Raw genomic sequence first — 24,989 nt, forward strand, 5'->3', positions numbered from 1 at the left:
TTGGGAAGGAGAGGCAGTGGTGGAAAGGCATAAACTGTTAGGGTTTTCCAGCTGAATGATAGAGCATCCACTTTCCATGCTTGTGAGTGATAAGTCCTTGTGCAGAATCTCTGTAGTTGGCAGTTGTGAGGGGAGGCAAAAAGATCTATGTCTGGGCATCCCCATTTCCTTGTTATCATGCTGAAGACCTGTGGATCTAGTTTCCACTCATGAGGGTCCATGAGGTTTCTGCTTAGTTCATCTGCCAGAGTATTTTTCTTTCCTGGCAGGAATTGTGCCTGCAGATGTACTTGATAGGTCAGTGCTGTGTTTCACAAAGTCATGGCTTGCCTGCAGGGGGGGTAGGAATGTGTGCCCCCTTGCTTGTTTATGTACCACATAACTGTAGTATTGTCCATCTTTAGTAATAGTTGTTCTGGATGTAGTAGATCCTTGAAGGCTGTCAGGGCATTCTGTACAGCTAGCATCTCTTTTTGATTGATATGAAGATGCCTTTGGTCAGCGGGCCACGTGCCTTGAATATGTTTTCCTGCCATGTGTGCCCCCCAGGCATAATCCGATGCATCTGTTGTTAGTGTCTGCCTGGCTGTGGGTAAAGTGAAAGGCTGTCCCTTGTTGTGGTGACAGGCCAGTGCCCACCATCGAAACTCCTGTTGCAGGCAGGGAATAAGAGTTATTATTGTTTCCAGGCTGTGGCAATGGTGAGTCCAAACACGTTTTAGATACCACTGTAGCTTCCTTATATGCAGTCTTGCATATGGAATTAGCAGGATGCAGGATGCCATGAAGCCCAAAGCCTGCAGAATTTTTCTTGCAGGTAGCTGGGTCTTTGTTGCCGTCGTTTGAAAGTAATGAGTCAGTTGCCTTTGCTTGTCTGGCATGAGATAAGCCATCTGGGCAGTTGTATTTAAGCTTGCACCCAGGAATATTATCTCTTGAGAGGGCACTAGTTTTGATTTCTTTTCGTTTACTGTGTACCCTAGGCAAATTAGTAATCTTTTTACAAACGGCAGATGCTTTAATAGAATGTCCTTGCTCTCTGCTTGAATAAGGCAGTCGTCCAAGTAGGGATATATCTGAAGTCCTTTTTGTTTGCAAAATGCAGTTACTGGTGCCAGGCATTTTGTGAAGACCCTGGGCGCAGTGGATAAGCCAAAAAGCAGTGCAGAGAATTGGTAATGCATTGAGCCAGCTATGACTCTGAGGTATCTTCTGCAAGATTGTCTGATTGGGACATGCAGGTATGTCTCTTTGAGGTCCAAAGTGACTAGTCAAGCCTTCTTGCCCAGCATGGGTAGAAGTTGCTGCAGTGTCAACATTTTGAATTTTGGAACATCCAGGAAGGTATTTCGAATAGACAGGCCCAGTATTGGTCTCCAGGCTTTGTCCTTTCTTGGTACCAAGAAAAGTCTTGAGTAAAATCCTTGCCCCTGTTCTTGCTGTGGTACTTTTTGAATAGCCCTCATGTCCATGAGAGCCGAAATTTGTTTTTGTGCCTCTGCCCATTGATTTTGTGGCAGGTCTGGCATACCTTTTGATCTTGGTAGGGTGTGAAAGTGGAACCTGTAACCCTGAGAAACAATATTCAGTACCCATTTGTCCTGGGTGATCATGTGCCAATTTTGTGAGAAAAAGTGCTAGTTTTCCCCCTAAGGGTGCTGCCAAAAGGTAAGTGCTTGGCATTTGTAGAGGGAAGTCATTGGGACTGTTTCCTATAAGGTTGTGATTTGTCTTCTCCGCCTTTGGGGGCTGAAGCACCCCATTGTTTAGGTCTGTATGAGCCTTGGGGCTGAGATCTGCCTCTTTGTGGCCTGTCTGACACTGGAAAGGACCAATTTTTAGAAGGCAAGTTCCTGCTAAATCTAGGTGGCTGAAACTGTAAGAAATCCTTTACTGTCTGCATTGATTTTCCTTTATCCTCCATTTTCTTTAACACCTTTTCTGCCTTAACACCAAACAAAGTATCAAGCTGTATTGGAGCATCCAATAATTTTGCTTTAACATGATCAGGTAAAATCTGTCCTTTTAACCAAGCATGCCTTTGAATGACAGAACCTGTAGCTGCGGCTCTGCAAGATGCCTCTAATGAATCAAAACCACATTGCAAAGTATGCTTTCCCACTTGTTCAGCTGCATGCAATAAATCCTGCATTTCCTTGTTCTCAGGACATTCAGAGCTTGTAAGCATTTTTCTGTTTTAGCAAAGACATTAGGTATTGTTGATATTTAAGCATGTGAAACTGGCAGTTTAAATCCCTTACAGCTAAAGTAGTAGAGGTGTAAACTTTTTTCCCCCATCTGTCCAGTGCTCTAGAATCCCTACCAGAGGGAACAGGGTTTTTAGCAGTGGAAGCCTTGACCCCTTTGGGACCCTGAGAAATAGTTTCTGGATCAGCAGCAGGGTTTTTATAAAGAAATTTATGAGAATCTGGAACCCTGTAGTACCTATCTGGCTTAACTGGTGCAGGGGGTAAAGAATCAGGAGTCAAACTGGATTCTGAAAAAACATCATCAACAATATCTAGTACAGGGGGGATAGCAAGAGGCCTGTGCTGAGGCAATAAAAGAAAGTCTCTGAACCTTTTCTTGGATTCTGAATAATCCTGGCTCTCCCAATGGAAATGCTCCCTCATGGTGTGCAGGGTTTCCCCAAAAGAATAGTCCTCAGGAGGAGAGGATGAAGGGATAGATTCTTCAGCATCAGAGTCCTCATAGGGAGGAAGAGAATATCCCTGTTCTGAAGAGAAATCAAAAGAAATAGAAACCTGGTCAGAGGAGTCATAGTCAGTGTCTTGCCTAGGCCTTTTATCAGGAGGGGGATGGGAGCCCCTGATCAAAGTAATTAGGTCCTTGGCCATTTTGAGCATCTGTTTCTTTGGCATGGATGACTGTCCAGGAGAATGCTGTACTTGTTTATTTGTCTTTAAATGTGTTTTAGACTTTGCCTTGGCTGCTGTAGAGGTCTTGATAGTAAGCTGTGTAGGTCTGAAAACACCCTTAGAAGCTGATGCCTGCTCAGCGGTTCCGGACCCATCTGAGGGAATTGTTTCCGCAGGCCAAATACCTTGAGTTTCCAGAGGCCTAGCTGTCTCCACGTGGGAGTCAGAGGCGGCCTGTGGCTCTGAGGTAGTGGGTGTCAGGGGCTGCGAAAGCGCCTCACTGAAAAACGGCGAACCGGCGACTGGCCTAGAAGAGGCTTCGTCGGTCTTGGACCTCGGATGCCTGTCTTTTTCTTTGTCCTTGTGCTTTTTATGGACTCCGGTCGTCGGCTGTTCTGATGGCATTATATAGTTAAACCTTCGGCCAAAGTAATGAAAAGCAAAATTGAACCGATGCTTAATAGTGCGTTGGTTGAATCTAGCACAAAACCGACAACTAGCAACATCGTGGTGAGGGCCTAGGCAAGGAATACAGTAAGAATGAAAATCCTTATGAGGTATTTGCTTCCCACAAGAAATACAATTGTTAACTTTTACTGACATCGGACTGGAGCAAGAAAAAGTTTCCCCAATGGGGTACTTAGCTTTATTGAAGACTTCGGATCTGAAATTCAAATTCGAAAATCTCAGGAGTCGGCCGACCGGCACTTGTGAACTGCTTTTGCTTCGGGCACCGCGCGGCAAGAAAGACTGGGGAAAATGGCGTTGGCTGCATCTTATATACCCCTGGCGCTCTGACGTCAGGGAAGAGGCGACAGCAACCGATGCTGGACCAGGACTTTGGAATTCAGGCTGACTGCAGGTAGCCTGCCAGCAGGAAAACCCAAGTGTAATGACTGCAACAGTGAAACACGATGAACATCTGCATATTATACTTATCTCTAAATGTTCCTATTGGTCCCAATGTATTTATACTCTGCTTTCTGGAGCGTTTCTCCCCGAGCCTCCGCTGAAAATGGACATATATCCAGTCGGACTTTCCCGGTAAACAAATGTAAAATAAATAAATAAAATTCAAGCTGTAGTGGCACGCTCATATATAATCCCTCGTCCTGCACTAATCCATATATTCTATATAGCTAGAGAATTACCTTTCCTTTAAAAAAAATGTGTCACTGACAAGTCAGGCAGTGTCTCAGACCAAACAAATTAATTTCTTCCACCTCATACATCAACATCCCACTTCCCACCTGGAACATCCATAGCTTTCCTAAACATAAAACGTAGTAATCAATGGCTACTGTCATGGAGAAATGTGACTGAAACACATAATAAATGTCTTCTTACCCTTAATAACCCCAGTCCTTACTCTGTTTTAAAGTTTGCCAAGAGCTACTTGAGATGTCACAGTCACAACACACTCCTCAGATGTCACTGACATCTTTGTCTTCACACAGGAACTTTCTAGATTTAACAGTATATTTGCTTATTTCCATCACTGTTAAACATTTCTCAAAGAGGGACACATCAGGTCAAGGGTGTCAGGCAGCAGCCTGCAGTTCTTTTTAGGATAACGACATTACTGACACAGCTCTCCCACACTATTTGTCTGTTAGTTTCAGCCTATATGCCTAATAGATCCCTAGAATAGAGAGATTATCACTGGCAGCGCTAACAACTGTCTAACACGGGACTGCCAACCAGGGTGACAGTGATAATCTCTGATTCAGAGACAAGGTAAAGCCCCACAGAGAATCACCTCATTAGCATTAATTACCATGTCTCTGAATCAAACACTGCACTGTCAGACCTAACAACATTAGTGTTTCTCATATGCCAACTCGGCAACTCGCAATACACACACAGACAGACATCCATGGACACACACAGCAATACTGCTAGACACTCATTCACACACACACACACACACACACACACACACACACACACACACACACACACACACACACACACACACACACACACACACACACACACACACACACACACACACACACACACACACACACACACACACACACACACACGCACACATGCAGCTACTAACAAGCTTCTGCAACTACTCACACACCCAAGCACATGTTCAGAAACATACAAATACATATACAAAACTGCTTTGCTATACTTTGCTCCCACAAGTCTATCACCCAGACATAAACACACATCCATGCAGCCACATACATTCTCCTACATACAAGCATGCACACATCCACACACACATATGCATACAGCAAGCTCTGTGGCACCTACCTGAAGTCATGGTATAACCTGTAATCCACTGAACTGAATGGGTGCATGTCATCAAAAGATGGTGAGCAGTTCCTTCTAACAAGGATAACTCAGCAGAGTGACTGATTCACTCTGCTGCATTATTCTGATGTCATGGTTTCTCAGTATTAGCCGTGTCCCTAGACTGTCACTTTTGCAGTCAGCTTTGCCAGTGAGACTGATGTTTGTGCCACAATCAGCGTCAATGTAAAGTCATATTTCTGAATCACTCAGCCTTACTGCAATGAAGAAACTTTTGCAGTAAAGGCTTCCACAGTGCACTAAGCCTTTTCTGAATTGCAGGAAATGATTTCTATTTGTCTTTTTATATGTATATGCAGATATCCATTTATTTTAGGCATCACTCTTCCCACTTTGGCTCTTGACGGTAGAATTATGCTGCCAAACAGTTTCAGTTCCAGGCACCATGCTGGGTGCAGATGCACTGTCATACCCTGGAACCATTCTGCAAAATCTACATGCTGGAGCATAGTTCAGACTTCATACAGAACCGACGTAGAATTACAATACTGTACACCTGAAACATAATGAATGCTTATGCTGCATTGCTCATGCCCATCTTTCCCTGCCACATATTCTGCATTGCTGACTCCCCCATCTTTCAGTGCCATACCAAGTTCCACACTGCTGATTAAATCGGTCGTTTGCAACATACCATGTTATGCAATGCAGTTTACCTCAACTGTTGACACATCATGTCATGCACTGCCATTAACTCTACTTTCAGTAAGCCATCATATATTCTGCAGTGTTGCTTAATTTCTTCAAGCTGTCCTTCAAGATAATTGTGCTACATTTAACTCTACCCTGCTCTTCCTTTTTCAGGTGCTCCTTTCTCCATAGACTTCAGCCCTGATTTAATAGCTGCTTTTTCAGACTTTCACATCAGCCTCTAAAAGAGAGTAACATATGATGGTATGGTCCACAGAAATGCTACCAGAAACCATGAAGTGGCTGTCAAACTCTGCACATTTCAGGGAAAGTCTATTTTGATGCAATCTAGTTCACCCAGATTAATAGTGTGCTTTCCGAATTTTTTGAGAACTGATGCACCTGTCATTGGTAGACACATCATCATCTACCTCCTACAATAACAGAATGACCCAACCAGGTCACATCTGAACACATACTCACTTCTGATACTGTCATCACAGAGCCTTCCTTGCTGTACTGTGATTCTTCCTTCAGTGTCCCCAGATGGAAATGACTTATCTTTCACAAGAAGTAAACAAAGGTGCTCCAATGGAATGTTATACCCTGTAAACCAAAATTAGAAACTGCAAGTTAAAAACCCTTAAACGGAATTCTGCAATATGTTTACAGCTGTTTATTCAAATACAGCATTTTAATAATGACAAAGAAATCACCAGAATACAGCACAATTTCACAAGGTACTATGGACAAAGCCAGGTTACATTTGTATTAAAATTGCTTTTATATGCAATCAAATGGTAGTGCCTTCAAGGCTGCTTACTTCTTTTTATTGTTTCTATCCTAACATGTGTGTGTGTGTGTGTGTGTGGGGGGGGGGGGGGGGGGGCTCACTCTTGAGGTGACATATTTTGGGTGAAATATTAAGCAGTGCAACCACCTGCCAGAGTTGGTGGTAGCTTAGAAGAATGCTAAAGATACCATGGAACTTATCAAAATGTAGAAGGGAATTTTCTCAGTGTCATGGCCAAATATTCCCCAGTTTGCAAGTATCGCCTTGGGTTTCCCTGAAACTGGCCAGAAGCCTTCTGGCAGGTTTCTTTATGACTACATGACAGAAGAAAGTACATGTTTGTACCTACCATAAATGTAGATGTTCGAGTGTTCACCCTGCTACAGTTATCACACTTGGGTTATCCTGTCGTCAGGCGGTCCCGCAGTCGGCCGGAATTCCCAAGTCTTGGTCCAGCATCGGTTGCTGTCGCCTCTTCCCTGACGTCAGTGCGCCAGGGGTATATATAATGCAACCAATGCCATTTTCTTCAGTTTTTCTTGCCCCAGATGTCAGGTGCCCCCCCAAAAAGGTGGTCAGAATTTAGAACCAAATGGAGTAACCTCTGCACAAACACAAAATCCCTTCAGCTATAAGCAAATACATCAGTAAGGTATATAAGAGATTTAGCCAGTAGATCAGAGGGGATGGAGGGAGGGTAACCTGGACTGCAGCAGGGTGAACACTCGAACATCTACATTTATGGTAGGTACAAAACTGTACTATGTTCATCGTATTACCCTGCTGCAGTCATCACACTTGGGTTGAATCCCAAAGCTAAGGAAGGGGGGAGGTATCATAGAGGGTTAGTGGAGGCTATAAGGCCCTGCAGAACTGCAGTGGCGAAGCCCGCCCTGGTCTTAGAGTAAAGAGGCAAGTGATAGTGTTTGTTAAAGGTGTGTACTGAACTCCAAGTTGCAGCTTCTAAAATCTCCTTGGTTGGAACCCTCCTGAGAAAGGCTGTAGACGTAGCTGTTGCTCTGGTAGAGTGGGACCTAATGTTAGCAGGGACTGGTTTCCCATGATGGGTATAGCAGAAACGTATGCAATGACCTATCCATTTAGAAATGGTTTGCTTTGATATAGCCTTCCCTTGAGCAGCTGTAGCATAGGATACAAAGAGTTGGTCAGATTTTCTGAAAGCCTTAGTTCTGTCCAAGTAGTAACAAAGTTGCTTTTGAATGTCCAAGGAATGCAGGAGTCTCTCACCTTTGTTCTGTGGATTTGGGAAGAAGGTGGGTAAGTGGATGGTCTGATTTAAAGCCACACTGGAAACCACCTTAGGCATAAAGGAAGGATTAGTTCGTAGAGAAACTCTGTCTTGATGAAAAATGAGGAAAGGTTCCACTGCCATTAGTGCCTGTAGCTCTGAGACTCTTCTAGCTGAAGTTATTGCTAGGAGCAGGGCAGTCTTCCATGATAGGAACTGAAGATCTGCAGAGAAAGCTGGTTCAAAGGGAGGTAGCGTTAGTTTTTCCAGAACAAAAATGAGGTCCCATGTTGGTGTAGGAGCTCTCCTGGGTGGTCTAATGTTTTTTTGCCCCTCTGAGGAACTGCCTTAGAAGAGGATGTGAAAATAAAGGTAGATCCGTGTTGTAGTGAGCTGAAATAGCTGAAGCATGGATTTTAATGGAGGAAAAAGAAAGTCCTTTGTGGAACATCTCAGCTAAATACTGTAGAATGTGAGGCATGTGAGGCAGAATTGTGTCTTGGCCTTTAGCTTGGTTCCAGGCACAAAACCTTTTCCTTTTGTCCGAATAAGCCTTCCTGGTGCTTGGCCTTCTGGCTTCCAAAATAACATCCAGAACTGCTTGGGAAAGAGGAGCTGGTTGGATGTTTAGTTGATTTGCCATGCAGCCAGATTTAAAGTTTTGAGCTGGCTGTGAAGAATCTGATTGTTTTGTTGTGTGAGTAAATGGGGGATTTGAGGCAGTATCCATGGTGGGCTGTGGGCCATATTTCTCAATAGCGGGTACCAGTGCTGGCGTGGCCAGTCTGGGGCTATGAAAATCATTCGTGGTCTCTCCTTTTTGACTTTCAGAAGAACCTTTGTGAGGAGAGGCAATGGAGGGAAGGCATATACTGTCAGGTTTTTCCAACTGAAAGAGAGTGCATCCACTTTCCAAGCTTGATGGTGAAATGTCCTTGCACAACATTTTGTTAGTTGATAGTTTTGAGGACTGGCAAACAGGTCTATGTCTGGAAGGCCCCATTTTTGAGTTATCATCGCAAATATGTGTGGATCTAGTTTCCACTCGTGAGGATCCTTGATGTTTCTGCTGAGGTCGTCTGCCAATGTGTTTTTCTGTCCTGGCAGGAATTGAGCTTGTAACCGAACTTGGTAAGCCAGAGCTGTGTTCCATAAGATCATTGCTTGCCTGCATAGAGGGTAGGAATGTGTATCCCCTTGTTTGTTTATGTACCACATTACTGTGGTGTTGTCCGTCTTTATTGCAAGTTGTCCTGGATGTAATAGTTCCTTGAAGGCTGTCAGAGCTTTCTGTACAGCTAGCATCTCTTTTTGATTTATGTGCAGATTTCTTTGATCTGCAGTCCATAGGCCTTGAATGCATTGTCCTGCCATGTGTGCCCCCCAGGCATAATCTGAAGCATCTGTTGTGATAGTTTGCCTGGCTGGGGGAAAGGTGAAAGGCTGACCCTTGTTGAGGTGACATGCCTGTGACCACCATAGAAAGTCCTGCTGTAGGCAGAGAATGAGAGATATCATTGTGTCCAAGCTGTGGCTGTGTTGAGACCATACGCTTTTTAGGTACCACTGTAATTTTCTCATATGCAGCTTTGCAAATGGTATTATTAGTATGCAAGATCCCATGAAGCCCAAGGCCTGCAGAATTTTTCTTGCAGTTAATTGGGTCTTTGTTGCCATTGTCTTGAAATATTGAGTCAGTTGTAGTTGTTTGTCTGGCGTAAGATAAGTCTTCTGGGCCGTTGTATTCAAGCTGGCACCCAGGAATGTTATCATTTGTGAGGGTACTAATTTTGACTTCTTTTCGTTTACTGTGTACCCCAGGCAGTTTAGCAGAAGCTTTACAAAGGCCAGATGATGTAAGAGAATGTCTTTGCTTTCTGCTTGGATGAGGCAGTCGTCCAGGTATGGATATATTTGAATTCCTCTTTGTCTGCAGTATGCAATTACTGGTGCAAGGCATTTTGTAAAGACTCTGGGCGCAGTAGATAAGCCAAAGGGCAGTGCAGAGAATTGGTAATGGGTTGAACCTGCAATGAAACGGAGGTATCTCCTGCAACTTTGTCTGATAGGGACATGCAGGTATGCCTCCTTGAGGTCCAACGTTACTCGCCATGCTTTCTTGCCCAACATGGGAAGAAGCTGCTGTAGTGTTAGCATCTTGAATTTGGGTACTTGTAAGTAAGTGTTTAGAATTGAAAGGTCCAGAATAGGTCTCCAGGCATTGTCCTTTCTGGGCACTAGAAAGAGTCTTGAGTAAAATCCTTGGCCTTGCTCTCGTGTAGGTACCAGTTGAAAGGCTCTCATGTCCATGAGAGCTGTAACTTGTTTTTGTGCCTCTGCCCATTGATTTTGTGGCAGGTTTGGCATTCCTCTTTTCATTGACAAGGTGTGAAAATGGAATCTGTATCCTCGTAAAATTATGTCTAGGACCCATTTGTCCTTTGTGACAATGTGCCAGTTGTCTGCAAAAAGTGCGAGTTTTCCCCCCAAGGGGGCTGCCAAGAGAATATTGCTTGGCCAGATGAGGTGCAAGTCATTCAGTTTCCCTTCTGGTGGATTGAGACCTGTCTTCTCTTCCCTTCTGTGTTGTAGTGCCCCATTGTCGAGGTTTATACTGGGCTTGTGGTTGTCCTCTGCCCCTTGGGCGTCTGTATTTACTCCTCTGTAGTCTGTCAGTAGCTGGAAAGGACCAATTTTTTTGTTGGCCAGTTTCTGCTGAAGCGAGGGGGTTGTACCTGTAGGAAATCTTTGACTGTCTGCATAGATTTTGCCTTATCCTCCATTTTCTTTAAAACTTCTTCTGCTTTAACTCCAAAAAGAACATCCTGCTGTAAGGGAGCATCCAGTAGTTTTGCTTTAACATGATCAGGCAGAGTTTGTTCCTTTAACCAAGCATGCCTGCGTATAACAGACCCAGTGACAGCTGCTCTGCAGGAGGCTTCCAAAGAATCAAACCCACATTGTAAGGTATGTTTGCCCACCTGTTCAGTGGCGTGCAACAGATCATGTACTTCTTTCAATTCAGATTGTTGAGGGAGAGTGGTTATTCTTTGCTTTAACTGAGAGATTAGGAATTGCTGATACTTAAGCATGTGAAATTGGCAATTCAGTGCCCTCAGAGCTAGTGTGGCTGAGATGTAAACCTTTTCCCCCCACCTGTCTAGTGCTCTGGAATCCCTCTCAGAAGGCACTGGGTTTTTATCCATAGAAGCCTTAGCCCCCTTGGGACCCTGGGAGATAGTCTCTGGGTCAGCTACAGGGCTTTTGTAAAGAAATTTGTGGGATTCAGGCACTCTATAGTATCTGTCAGGCTTAGCCGGAGCAGGAGGTAGAGAGTCTGGGTTGAAACTGGATTCTAAATAAACATCATCCACAATGTCCAAAACTGGTGGGATGGCTAGTGGTCTATGTTGGGGGAGTAAAAGAAACTCTCTGAGCCTTTTCTTCGAGTCAGAGTAATCCTGACCTTCCCAGTGAAAATGTTCCCTCATAGTGTGTAAAGTTTCCACAAAAGAGTAGTCTTCAGGAGGAGAAGCTGAGGGAATAGAGTCCTTAGCATCAGAATAGTACAGTTTTGTACCTACCATAAATGTAGATGTCCGAGAGGAATGCATCTGCAGTCTTTACAAATGGGTTGTCCTGTCGTCAGGCAGCCCTTTGGTCGGCCGGATTCCAAAGTCTGGGTCTGGCTTCGGCTGGTGTCGCACTCCACCCGACATCATTGCGGCAGTTATTCGGGTATAAAGGCATCAGCCGACGCCATTTTCCTCAGTGTTTCTTGCCCCAGATGCCAGGTGCCCTCTTGGATGGCTAAATTTGGATAAATGCCAAAGATTCCAAATAGTAGAGAGCAAACACACAAAATAAGCATGTATGTACATATATACAAACAAATACACCATAATAGATCCCCCCCAAGCTAGCTGAAGATTGGCAAATACCCTAGGAGTACCTCAGAGGGGAAGGAGGGTGGGTAATCCTGACTGCAGATGCATTCCTCTCAGACATCTACATTTATGGTAGGTACAAAACTGTACTATGTCCTTCAAGGATGCATCTGCAGTCTTTACAAATGGGTAGAATACCATAGCTAAACTAGGGGAGGAGGAAATGAGAACAGATTATGGTGTAGTTAGGATCCCTTGCAAAACAGCAGTGGCAAAACCAGCACGGGATCTAGAGTATAGAGGTAAGTTGTAATGCTTGGCAAATGTATGCACGGAGGTCCAAGTAGCAGCCTCTATAATGTCCTTGGTAGCCACTCCTCGTAAGAAAGCTGTGGTAGTGGCTGTAGCCCTTGTGGAGTGAGGCCTGATGTTCTCTGGAGTTTTCTTTCCATGGTAGGAGTAACAAAATCTAATGCAATTTCCTATCCATTTGGAGATTGTCTGTTTAGAAATTGGTTTTCCTTCCTTTCCTGTTGCATATGCTACCAGAAGCTGGTCAGTTTTTCTATTGTTTTTTGTCCTGTCCAGGTAGTAGCGTAATTGCCTGTGTACATCCAAGGTATGTAAGAGCCTTTCTCCCCTGTTCTGTGGGTTGGGGAAGAAAGTAGGAAGGTGGATAGCCTGATTTAAAGAGACTCTGGATACCACCTTAGGCATAAATGTAGGATTTGTTCTCATGGACACTCTATCTTGATGGAAGATCAGGAAGGGTTGCACTGCCATTAATGCCTGTCGTTCAGAGACCCTTCTTGCTGAAGTTATTACCAGCAGGAAAGCAGTCTTCCAGGATAAGTATTGTAATTCTGCTGTTGCTGCTGGTTCGAAAGGAGAAAGAGTCAGTTTTTCTAGCACAAAATTCAAGTCCCATGCTGGCAATGGAGGTTTCCTGGGAGGTTTTACATTTTTACTTCCTCTCAGAAACTGTCTGAGCAGAGGATGCGAGAAGACAGGAGGATCCAAGCTGTATTCTGCTGAAATAGCTGATGCATGTATCTTGATGGAAGAATAGGACAGGCCTGTATGGAAGAGCTCCGCCAAGTACTCCAGGATGTTGGCTATGTTCACCAGTGTCACATCTTGCCCCTTTGCAGTACTCCAGATGAAATATCCTTTCCATTTTGCTGCATAATTCTTTCTTGTTGAAGGTCTATGAGCCTCCAGGATTATGTCCTTAACCCTTTGGGATAAATTTGGGTTAATTGCTGTTATGTAATGTTCCAGGCAGTTAGCTGCAGAGTTTTTAGGTTTGGATGCAGGATGTTGTAGTTGTTCTGTGTCAGCAGTAATGGGATCAGGGGCAGTGTCCATATTTGTTCCCGGGACATGCTCCTCAGCAGTGGATACCAATGTTGTCTTGGCCAGTCTGGGGCTATCAGAATGATCCTCAGACGTTCCTCTTTGATCTTCAGAAGCACCTTGTGCATCAAGGGAGGTGGTGGGAATGCGTATGCTGTCAGGCTTTTCCAACTGAAAGATAGGGAGTCCACCTTCCAAGCAAGTGGGTGGTAAGTCCTTGTGCAGAATTTCTTCAACTGGTGATTGAATGGGGATGCAAACAAGTCTATTTGTGGTAATCCCCATTTTCTTGTGATGGTTTTGAAGATGTCCGGATGCAGCATCCATTCGTGGGCATCTGTTGTAGTTCTGCTTAATATGTCTGCTAGAATGTTTTCCTTCCCTGGTACATAAATTGCCTGTAACTGAGTGTTGTAGCTCAGAGCCACATCCCATAGGTCCAGTGCCAGCCGGCATAGAGGGTATGAGTGTGTGCCTCCCTGTTTGTTGATGTACCACATAACTGTGGTGTTGTCTGTCCTTATCATCAACTGGCCTTCTTGGAGAAAAGGTCTGAATGCCTGGATTGCCAATTTTACTGCCATCATTTCTTTTAGATTTATGTGCAGATGCAGCTGGTCTTGAGTCCATAGGCCTTGAATGCACTTGTCCAGCATGTGTGCCCCCCAACCGAGGTCTGAGGCATCTGTCGTGAGGGTTTGTCTTGGTTGCCTTTTGCAGAAGGGCGATCCTGTGTTTGATTGGCAGGCCTGAGCCCACCATAGGAACTCTTGCTTTAGGCATGGGATCATTGGAATTTTGGTTTCTAGGCTGTGCTTGTGCTGGGACCACAAATTCTTTAGGTACCACTGTAGCTTTCTCATATGCAGCCTGGCATGAGGGACCAGTATTATGCAGGATGCCATGAAGCCTAGAGCTTGTAGCACTTTTCTTGCAGTTAGATGGTTCTGCTTTGTTAATGCCAAGAAGTAGAGAGGAAGTTACTCTTTCTTTTCTGCAGTTAGAAATGCCATTTGTTTTGATGTGTCCAGTTCTGCACCCAGAAAGGTTATTCTTTGGGATGGAATCAGCCTTGACTTTTTGTATTGACTGTATATCCCAGGGCTTGCAGCAGGTAGATGACTCTTTGTAAGTCTTCTGTTAGCTTGTTTTTGTTGTCCGCTTGTATCAGGCAGTCGCCCAGGTAGGGATAGATTTGAATCCCCTGAAGTCTGCAATGAGCGATTACTGATGCCAGGCATTTCGTGAACACTCTGGGCAGTAGATAAGCCAAAGGGCAATGCTGAGAATTGATAATGCTCTGATCCTGCAAGAAATCTGAGGTATCTTCTGCAAATTGGTCTTATGGGGACATGCAGGTATGCCTCCTTGAGATCTAGAGTTACCAGCCAAGACTCCTTGCCCAGCATGGGAAGAAGCTGCTGTAGGGTCAGCATTTTGAATTTTGGAACAATGAGGAATGTGTTTAAAGCGGACAGGTCTAGAATAGGCCTCCATTTGTTTTCTTTTCTTGGTACCAGGAAGAGTCTTGAGTAAAATCCCTTTCCTTGCTCCATAGATGGTAGCTTTTCCACAGCTCTCATTCTTAATAATAGAGATATTTGTTTTAGAGCTTCTGCCCTTTGAGTAGGAGGTAGGTTTGGCATTCCTCTCTTTCCTGGTAGAGTATGGAAATGGAACCTGTAACCTTGGTCTATAGTTTGCAAAATCCATTTTTCTCTTGTAATGCAGTGCCAGTTTCTTGAAAATAAGGTTAGCTTTCCGCCTAAGGGTGCTTCTAGTTGTTCCCTGGTAGGCGGTGCCACCGCCAAGTCACTGTGATTGAGTTGTTGTATGGTGGTGGCTGTATCTGTGCCTCGTTGGTTGTTACCCTGCCACTGGCGACCCCTGTAGGCACCCCTGGATTGGTTTCTGCCTCTAGAGCGCCTATTCCTGCCTCTTTGTGCCTTAGAGGAGTCCGGAAAGGACCAATTCTTGGAGGGCCAGTTCCTGCTAAACCTTGGAGGTTGAACTTGTAAGAAATCTTTCACTGTTTGCACAGATTTTGCTTTCTCTTCCATCTTTTTAGTACCTGCTGTGCAGGGGAACCAAATAAATTGACCTTGTCCATAGGTGCATCCAAAAGCTTTGATTTGACATGGTCTGGTAATGCCTGTTCTTTCAACCATGCATGCCTCCTGATAACTGTGCCAGTCATGGCTGATCTAAAGGAAGCCTCCAGTGCATCATAGCCACATTTTAAAGAATGGTTACTAACCTGCTGTATGTTATGTACCATTTCTTGAGCAGACTTTTTATCTAAAGATTGTTCAGAGGACATCTTTTTAGTTAACTGGTCAAGCATAAACTCTTGATATTGAATCATATGAAATTGGCAGTTCAAAGCTCTAGCTGACAAAGTAGCAGAGGTGTAAACTTTTTACCCCATCTCTAAGGACCTGGATTCCCTTTCAGAGGGAGGGTTTTAGAAGAAGTAGCTGCTACAGCTTTAGGACCCTGGGAGATAGTCTCTGGATCTGCAAAAGGAGCCTTATATAAGTGGTGATGAGTGTCCGGGACTCTGTAGTACCTATCGGGCTTAGCAGGGGCCGGAGGTAAAGAATCAGGAGCAGTGCAAGCATCATTAAATGCATCATCAACAACAGAAAGAACTGGAGGTATAGCTAAGGGCCTATGCTGTGGCAAATGTAGAAAGGTCCTAAGCCTTTTCTAGAGTCTGAGAAATCTTGGCCCTGCCACTGAAATTGTTCCCTCATAGCATGCAAGGTTTCCCCAAAGGAAAATTCCTCAGGAGGAGAGGCTGAAGGGATGGACTCCTCAGCATCAGAGTCTTCGTAAGGAGAATAAGAAGCCTCAGGAGGGTCTGTATGTTCTGAGTCATCAGAGGAATCATCTGTGGATACTGGCTCAGGGGGCTCTGCTCTAGGCCTCTTTTCTGGAGGAGGGAGAAAGGCCCTGTCTGGATGAGGCTGGGCTCCACGAATTAAAGAGATGAGATAGATCCTCAGCCAAAGAAAGCATATGGGAGCTGGTGCTGGGCCTGTGAGAGGGGGGCTTGGCAGGCACAGGTTTTGATGCTTTGGCTGCTTTAGCCCTGGCAAAGGCCTTAATAGACATAGCTGGAGGAGGCCTAGCAGCTCCACGTGCAGGGGTTGAAATATCCAGGGGGATGGTGTCTGATAAATCCTGTGAAACCGCAACAGAAGGTTGGATTTCAGAAGCCGTTTCTACCAGGTTAGAAGAGGCCTCGGTAGAAGGCATGTTATCGGCTGAAGAAAGAACCGCTTGCTCGGTTTCGGCCGAAACCGAGACACTCGTGGTTTGCTTAACCGCGTTTCGCCGAAACCGCGGACCGCGAGTGTCGGTCCTTTCTTTGCTTTTGGTTATTTGCGTAGTCGGAGGATCCGACGGCATAATGTAGGCAAAATCGAGCCGAAAATCTGTTCGGCAAAGTCCGAACGACGCCTAAGCGCCCCGGTTAAAGAAGCACAGGCTAGACAAGCTGCTACGTCGTGGTCTGGGCCTAAACAATGTATGCAATAGGAGTGGAAATCTTTATGAGGTATTTGTTTCTCACAAGATAAACAGTTATTAACTTTCTCTGACATCGGCTGAGGCAAGAAAGAGTCCCCGACGGGGTACTTAGCTTTATAGAAGTCTTCGAAGTAGTATTCGGTAGTAGTAATCTCTGGATCTGACCAACCGGCACTTGCGAACAGCTTCTGCTTGCGCCACGCCGCAAGAAAGACTGGGAAAATGGCGCCGGCTGATGCCTTTATACCAATAACTGCTGCAATGACGCCGGGTGGAGTGAGACACCAGCCAAGCCAGACCCAGACTTTGGAACTGCTGATCAAGGGCTGCCTGACGACAGGACAACCCATTTGTAAAGACTGCAGATGCATCCTTGCAGGACATCTTCATAAGGAGAGAAGGATTAATCTTGGTCTTCAGAGGAGTCTGAAGAAATGGACACTTGTTCAGAGGATGCATAATCTTCCTCTTGTCTAGGCCTTTTGTCAGGAGGGGGCTGGGAACCCCTGATTAGAGAAATCAAATCTTCAGCCATTTTGAGCATCTGTTTCTTAGGCATAGGGCCTTGAACAGGAGACTGAAGTGCAGTCCTTTTAGATTTAGTAGGAGTCTTCGACTTAGAAAACCTTTTAATGGTGAGAGTCGTCGGTCTGAAAACGCCTTCAGAAACCGATGGTGTTTCTGCAGCACCAACGTCTTTTGTAGCAATGTCGTCAGATGGGCCTGAACTAAATGGCTGCGTTGCCCTGGTGCATTCCACCAAAAGTTCCATAGCGGCCTCGGGTTCCAGATCTGCGGTAGTCAGGGGCTGCGTCGGAGCCTCACTGAGGACCGGAGAACCAGAGACCGGATCAGCCGAGGCCTCGGAATCTGGCTTAGGCCTGGGCTGTCTGTCCTTATCCTTGCGTTTTTTGTGCACGCCGGTAGTCGGTTGCTTCGACGGCATGGTGTAGTTAAATTTCCTACAGAAGTAGTGTCATGCAAAATCAAAGCGTCTTTTAATAGTACGTTTATTAAACCTAGCACAAAAATGACAAGAAGTGACGTCGTGGTCTGGGCCTAGGCAAGGTATGCAATAAGAATGAAAATCCTTATGAGGTATTTGCTTCCCACAAGAAATAGGCAAGAAAAGTTTCCCCAATGGGGTACTTAGCTTTATAGAAGACTTCGGTCTGAAATTCGAATTCGAAAATCTCAGGAGTTGGCCGACCGGCACTTGCAAACTGCTTCTGCTTCGGGCACCGCGCGGCAAGAAAGACTGAAGAAAATGGCGTTGGTTGCATTATATATACCCCTGGCACACTGACGTCAGGGAAGAGGTGACAGCAACCGACGCCGGACCAAGACTTTGGAATTCCAGCCGACTGCGGGACAGCCTGACGACAGGATAACCCAAGTGTAATGACTGCAGCAGGGTAACACGATGAACATCTGCTGGTCTACACATAAATTAAATGAATGTAGTATAGCTCATATAAGGCAGAAGGATAACAGTATATCAAGGTTCAGTAAACTCACATTCCCGTCTCATCAAAAAGTCTCAGAAGAACCCAGCAAACCAGCTGTTAATTGGAAAATGAAGTATTACAGTATATGGTAGTTTTTTTTTTTTTTTTTTACAGGAAGCAAACTCCCTGCACCCTCATAACTTTTCAATAAACATACAAACCAATGGATTATAGATCTTTGGACAAACCCCTTTTCCCCCTGCTGCAACGTAATGACTTTACAGTTCCACAAACCATCAACCTAATGAGATTTTTGCAGTGAAAAGATTTGTCATAATGGCTTTGGTGATGCACACAGCACTGCTAGTTGAGTTAATCCTCTTAACAAAAGGTAAAATTATTACATTAGTGTATCAGTGCATTCTCTCTCTCTCTCTTAACAGGACAACTGCCATACAGTTTCTGTTAAAAAAAAAAAAAAAATATTTCAATGTCCTTTAACTGTTACACACTATAAAAAAACAACCACACTTCTCAAAAGGAAAATGAGTCAGGTGCAACTCATATTTAATTGCTCTTTTTCTAATATTTATAGAGATATGACGGCATCATAGAGATCAGTTAGCACAATGGTTAAGGACTTTGCCATGCACAAGGTATGAGGTTTGATCCTGACCACTGGCCAATCACTGTCTGGAGTTTGCATGTTCCTCACAGGTTTCTATGGGGTTTCTCCTACCTCTGAAAGACATGCTGAGTGTTTCAAACTCACCAAAAAATGGAGTTCTGGGCAGCAGCACAGACTCTACATGGTTCCCTATAAGGGGAAGAGTTGTATAGACCAACTGCTTTGGGTTATCTACCATGGTACACAGTATCCTTAAGATAGGTGAACACTGACCACAGACTGTGCACCATGGCAGGGCTAGCCACTTCACTGTGTAAAATATGACTTTAGGTGATTTGGTCATGTTGACTAATATCGCCTAATAGGCATTGGTATTTACCGGTGATAAGTGGGTTGAGGACCCAGCCTACTCCGACCTATGCCAGAGACTCATGTTAATGGTTGGAGGGGCGTATGTGTCCCTACTGGCCACTGTGGCTCTCCATAAAGCTCAACAGCCCTGGGTCAATACTAACCAGCCAGTGTCCAGTTGCCCAACTGGGGTTACCTGGAATAGTTCTAATGAGCAAAAGCTGGACATGAAACCAATCAACCTGCCAAACCTGAACTAAGAATTGCTACACTCAATGTAGGTAGTGGATATCAAGATGGTACGGAGGAGGATGGGCATCCTGTGCATCCAGGAGACAAGATGGAAGGGCAGTGCAGCAAAGACTCTACTACTCAGGAGGTGGAGATGCTAGAAACTGTGTAGGAAATTGTGGTGAGGGAGAGTTTTCAGAAGGCAGTGAGGGATGTCATCAGAATTAATGACAGACTCAAGGCAATCAAACTCTATTGTAATGATAGGCAGTATTCATAACCACAGTCTATGTTTCACAGCAAGATTGTGATAGTGAGGAACAGTGCAGTACAACATGAATTGGTGTTGATAATGGGTGACTTGAATGCGCATAGCGGGATGGTCTGACAGAAATGGATATGAGAACTGCCCGGGCCCACATGGAGGAGGTAACAGGAATAAAGAAGAAGGGGATAATCTACAGTTCTATCTGGCAAATGGCTTGACAGTAGCCAGCATGTAGTTCAGAAAGAGAGACAATCTTAAGATCAAATACAAGAGTGGCCAGCATGCAAATCAGGTAGACTACCTCCTAGTAAGGAAAGGGCCCTGGAGTAGAATCAGTGACTACCAAGTCATTCTCAGTGAGACAGTCGGGCCACAACATACACCACTAGTTGCCACAATCAGCTGCAAGCAGTGGTCACAAGGTCACTAAGGGACCAGGCTGAAGACCTGGAAGCTGACGGGAAAGAAAGCACACTAGTTGAAGGGATAACTCAGGGCTCTAGCACCTCAGGAAGAGGAAATAGCTGGAGTTGAAGAACAACAGCAGCACCTCAAAACAGCTTGTGTGAGGACTACAGAAGAGATATTTGACCAACGCCCTCAAGTGTCCAGAATATCCAGATTTTTGCTTCCTATTTTTGGTCTTATAGGTTCATAGGTAGGTACTAGGCTATTGGCCCTAGGGCCTGTATAAGCCTAGCCAAAGGTACCCTGGCTTTCGCCACCCAAGAAAATTATTTTCCTGTGCCACTGTCGAGCAGAGCCACAGAAGTGATCCCCGGGGTGAATTTCCTATCTCCCATCCAATCATCAAGATTTTTCCTGAACAGTGCTAATGAGGAGCTTTGTTTGATATAGACAGGTAGTTTGTTCCAGAGTATGGGAAGTCTCTGGGACAGGAATCTATCCCTCCAGCATGTTCTGTTTATTGTGGTGATGAGGTTTAGGTCCCTAGAAATCATATCCTCATGAAATCACTAAATAATGGCATATATTAGAATTTCAGACTTCCTATCCATCAGAAAATGCATGCTAACACAAAACATGTTCTTCTAGCAACTTTGTAAGTTTAAAAGAACAATATTTAAAATCTGTCCCTATTTTTGGCCCTTTGTTCAGACTTCTTGCACTAACAGATTGAGAGCGATGTATGCAACAGACACAGGTATGTAAATAAGGTACATAAGGAATAAACGTAAAATAAGCACTGGACACCACGTCTCCACAAAGTAACATGCAGTTTAATAGGCACCACACAAAAATCTACGATGTCAACACAGTTGTAGAAACATAAACGCTCCGGTAAATCCACACGTTTTCGTCAAAAAAAACTTCCTCAGATGTAATAAACTAGAGCCCACAAGGCTTAAATAAACAATTTAAATTTTGTAACACCCAATAAGATAACATAGGCAAGAGGGGCACACTATGGAGGAACTTCACTTGAAGAGTAGGGACATTTCTATTAAAACCAACGGGTATGCTAATTGTGAAAAAAGTGGTTTGGTTTATTTGGTAATATGCGGACACTGTGATTCATTTTATGTAGGTACGACTGAGAGAAAGTTCAAACAAAGGATTTATGAACATGATTATAATATTAGAAGAAATAATGAGACTAGTGCCTTGTTTAAACACTCTCAGAATTGCAAAAAAGCTGATTTTAAATTTTTTGTCATAGAGGTAGTCAATGTGGACCCTAGGGGTGGTTTATGGGAAACTAGGCACGAGAATAGGGAATTACATTGGCAGTTAATTTTGGAAGCCACTAAGAGCCCTGTTTTAAATGACATGGTGTCATTGAAACCTGTACTCAAGCTTAGAGCTGCAAAATTATGAATATCTCGTATGTACTTAATGATAATTTCCATTTCACTTATTTATTCATATTTAATTATTTATATTATGAAATTAAACAATATTTAAGGTAGAAATAGTATTTTACAACGTAGACATACTTTTTACATTAATTACACTGGGTCTTTTAACATAGAAATAGTCCTAGATTAAAAGGTATTTTTAATGAACATTTTGGTTTACATATACACATTTTTAATATAGGATTATACTGTATAAATATGTATTCTAGTTTGGACACGTGCAATATTTCTTACGCTTGTATACATTGAAATTGAATTGAGTTGTATATTTTAATTTAATAATTTATTCATTGCCTAAGTTATCTCATTGGGTGTTAGAAAATTTAAAGTGTTTATTTAAGCCTCATGTGCACTAGTTTATTACATCTGAGGAAGTTATTTTGATGAAAATGTGTGGATTTACAGGAGCATATATGTTTCTACAACTGTGTTGACATTGTAGATTTTTGTGTGGTGCCTATTAAAAGTACAGTCGTGTACACTTACCATAAATGTAGATGTTTGAGTGTATTCACTGTTGCAGTCATTACATTTGGGTAATCTGCTGGCAGGTTGCCCTCAGTCGGCCTGATTAACAAAGTCTTGGGTCCTGCTTCGGTTGCTGTCCCTTCTTCCATGACGTCAGGTCGTCAGGGGTATAAAACATGCAGCCAATGTCATTACCTCAGTTTTTCTTGCCCCAGATGTCAGGTGGCCCCTGAATGGGGAGCAAAATAAAATTTTTAAAACACAAAAATATGCCTCCAATCAAAAGCAAATACACCAAAAAGGATTTTAAGCATAGCAACTAGGGACGTCGGGAGGCATACGCACTGTACTGATTTTAATACAAGGGGGGTAGCTTTTTAACTAAAAAAAAAAAGTTGGCTGTTTAAGGATGCTTGCTGGGTGTGGTAGCTTTTTAACTAAAAAAAAAAAGCGTTGGCTCTTTAAGGATGCATGCTGGGTGTGGTAGCTTTTTAACTAAAAAAAAAAAAAAAGTGTTGGCACTTTAAGGATGCTTACTGGGTGTTGTGGTGAAGGCGAATGGGAGCTGACATCATATCCAGCTGGCTGCGAGCAGGAAATGGATCAGGAATGGCGCAATTGTTAACCGCTAAGAGTGTGAGCGGGAAACGGATCAGGAAAGTATGGAGCAATCAGGTAAGGAGAGTATGTGTGAAACAGAACAGGAAAGTGTGTGTGTGTGTGTGTGTGTGTGTGTGTGTGTGTGTGTGTGTGTGTGTGTGTGTATGTATGCCCCCACATAACACACCAGGTGTTTAGGCTCAAACCCTGTACCTTTGCTTCAGGCATACCTCTCAACCGTACCAAATTCCTCTGAGTTTTCCGGTTTTGAGTCTAAAATAATGGGGTTCCACGAATTCTCGTGTGGCCCCTTCAAATCACGATTTTGTTTATGGTTACAGGTCTGGCCACAACTCGCAGCTGTACTTATTTAAAGAGGAAGAGAAGTTATTGTTCATTTTTTGTTTTATGTGCCATCATTCTAGGAGTCTACTTCAACCCTAAATAGTCTAGGGTTTCACAAATGAATGCCTTCGATTTGAACCAATTAAACTATGCAAAAGTTCCTCCAAAGGTGAAATGACAGACGAGACCTAGACACCATTAAAACTCTTGGGCCATTTCAAATGTGCTAGTTCCACAGTATCGATTTGCTTTTGCTGCTACCATCCTTCAACCCTCTCATCTAAAAAGATATTTGCTTGCATTGGTTAGTCAGTCCACCCACAGATTAAATCAATAGGTAACACAAAACAGGTGTGGACAGGGCTTTAATACCAGCAGCGATACTTTGAATAAAATTAATAAAAGTAATTAATGTGGCCCAAGTACGTGTGACTGTTTGCATAAATGCTTTGAAGTTAGCAGAAATATTTGATATTGTGTTTGCAAGCTTAAAGAAAAAGAAATGCAGGAAATCACAACTTTTTTGTCTTATTTACTATACTTATTAAGTTACTAAGGAACAATTATAATTAGGATTCATTGTATGAGGGCAAATTGTACAACCGGGATTGAAAATTCAGCTGTTCATGCAAACCGTAATCGGCATTGCATACCGGCAATTACAAAAGGGCATTTCTTTGTAAATGCCGATATGCGATGCTTACATGTTACTGCTCTATTACAATTACTGATCATGACTGCAATGTGAGCTACATAAATAAATAAATATAACATAGATTAAAAAGAAAAAAAGTGTGCCAAACTACTTTGCAATGGCACATCAAGACATTTTGCTGCAGTTGTTCCCAGGCACTGTTAAGGACTACGTATACCATAGCCATGCAAATTAATAAAATACAAAATCAGTGTAAATTCACATTATCCTTATCACAAAACAATTATAAGTTTATCTTAAAGCAATGAAGTCATGTTACTCTCTGAAAGGCTGCACAGAACACAAAATCATAGAATTTTGTGCTACGGGTCTGAATGGGACAGATATAAACTTCTAATGAAACATGACACAATGGGTGGGACTGTAGATTAGTTCAGCTGCAATGTCTCAAAATAGGAGGTCAGGTGCTGGTGTTTTGATCTGTCTGAGGCAGCTTCAAGTACTATAGTGTCCCTTATATGCCGATCATTTAAGTGTGATGACAAGATCACAACTGCTTCTTTTCAGTCTCTTGACCCACTACCTGGTGACTGGCTACTGACCCTGTGCACACCTTTGGCTTAGGAGGATCAGCAGGTGGGTATGTCCCTAGTGACCTGCACAGGTCAGCGAGTATGTATCTTACCATTTATTTATCTGACCGGCGTGAAGGGACTTGTACCCACAGGAATTCAGGAAGTGTGAACAGCGTTAACGTTGCACAGCCTGGAAGAGGATCCCATCTGGGTTCTATGAGCATTCAGTCTCTGTATCTTGTGGATAAGGGGGTACAATTACTCTCTCTCTCTCTCTCAAAGGGAGAAACAAGTAGGGATATCACTGTAAAACTTTCTGTAAAGTAGGATAGGTGAAGCAATTACCAATCAGAGTTTGACTTTCTTGAATGACATTTGGTTTACCCAACTGATGATATGGTTGAAAGTAGTGTGTGTCGGCAAGGTTGTTTCCCCTTTTTGGCGGCAGGAAGGGCCAAATTAATCATTGTTGGGTTTATATAGAATTTGCAATGAATATATTTAGCATTGCAGTACAACCAAATGGTTTCACAAATGACATGTTTCAAATATTGAACGAAATTAAAACACAAGAGTCCAACTCCAGGTTGTTAAAACTCATGAGGCTAGTCAAAGACTGTAAACTGAATGTTCACAGTTACTGAGCAAATAGATGCCAATTATCACCTTACATAACGGACAAATCATCATATCATGCTTCAATTGTTTACAGAAGTTTTGGTGTCTTTCTTTCAGAGAGAATAAGAAACATGGGATGACTTTTAGCCTGTAAGTAAGCATACATTTAGAGGTTACATTTAGCAAAAGATTTCCATGTAAACAGTAGAAATATTTAAATCATCATGAGCTGGGTCTTTCACATTTTTATGTTTATTTTACTT

The 24,989-nt window shown here is 43.4% G+C and overlaps 1 protein-coding gene across 1 annotated transcript in view; it reads right to left on the reverse strand.

The window, feature by feature from the left end:
* The window catches only part of LOC122811756 (zinc finger protein 260-like), a 277,067-nt gene that overhangs the window by 12,882 nt on the left and 239,196 nt on the right, over positions 1-24,989 (reverse strand). Inside the window, exon 3 of the mRNA XM_044083812.1 lies at positions 6,324-6,446. Within this exon, the coding sequence (XP_043939747.1) occupies positions 6,324-6,446 (123 nt within the window). The remainder of the gene's footprint in view (positions 1-6,323; positions 6,447-24,989) is intronic.

Source organism: Protopterus annectens, chromosome 1.part1 (genome assembly GCF_019279795.1).
Source record: "Protopterus annectens isolate FY-2018-M chromosome 1.part1, PAN1.0, whole genome shotgun sequence".
NCBI lineage: Eukaryota > Metazoa > Chordata > Ceratodontiformes > Protopteridae > Protopterus > Protopterus annectens.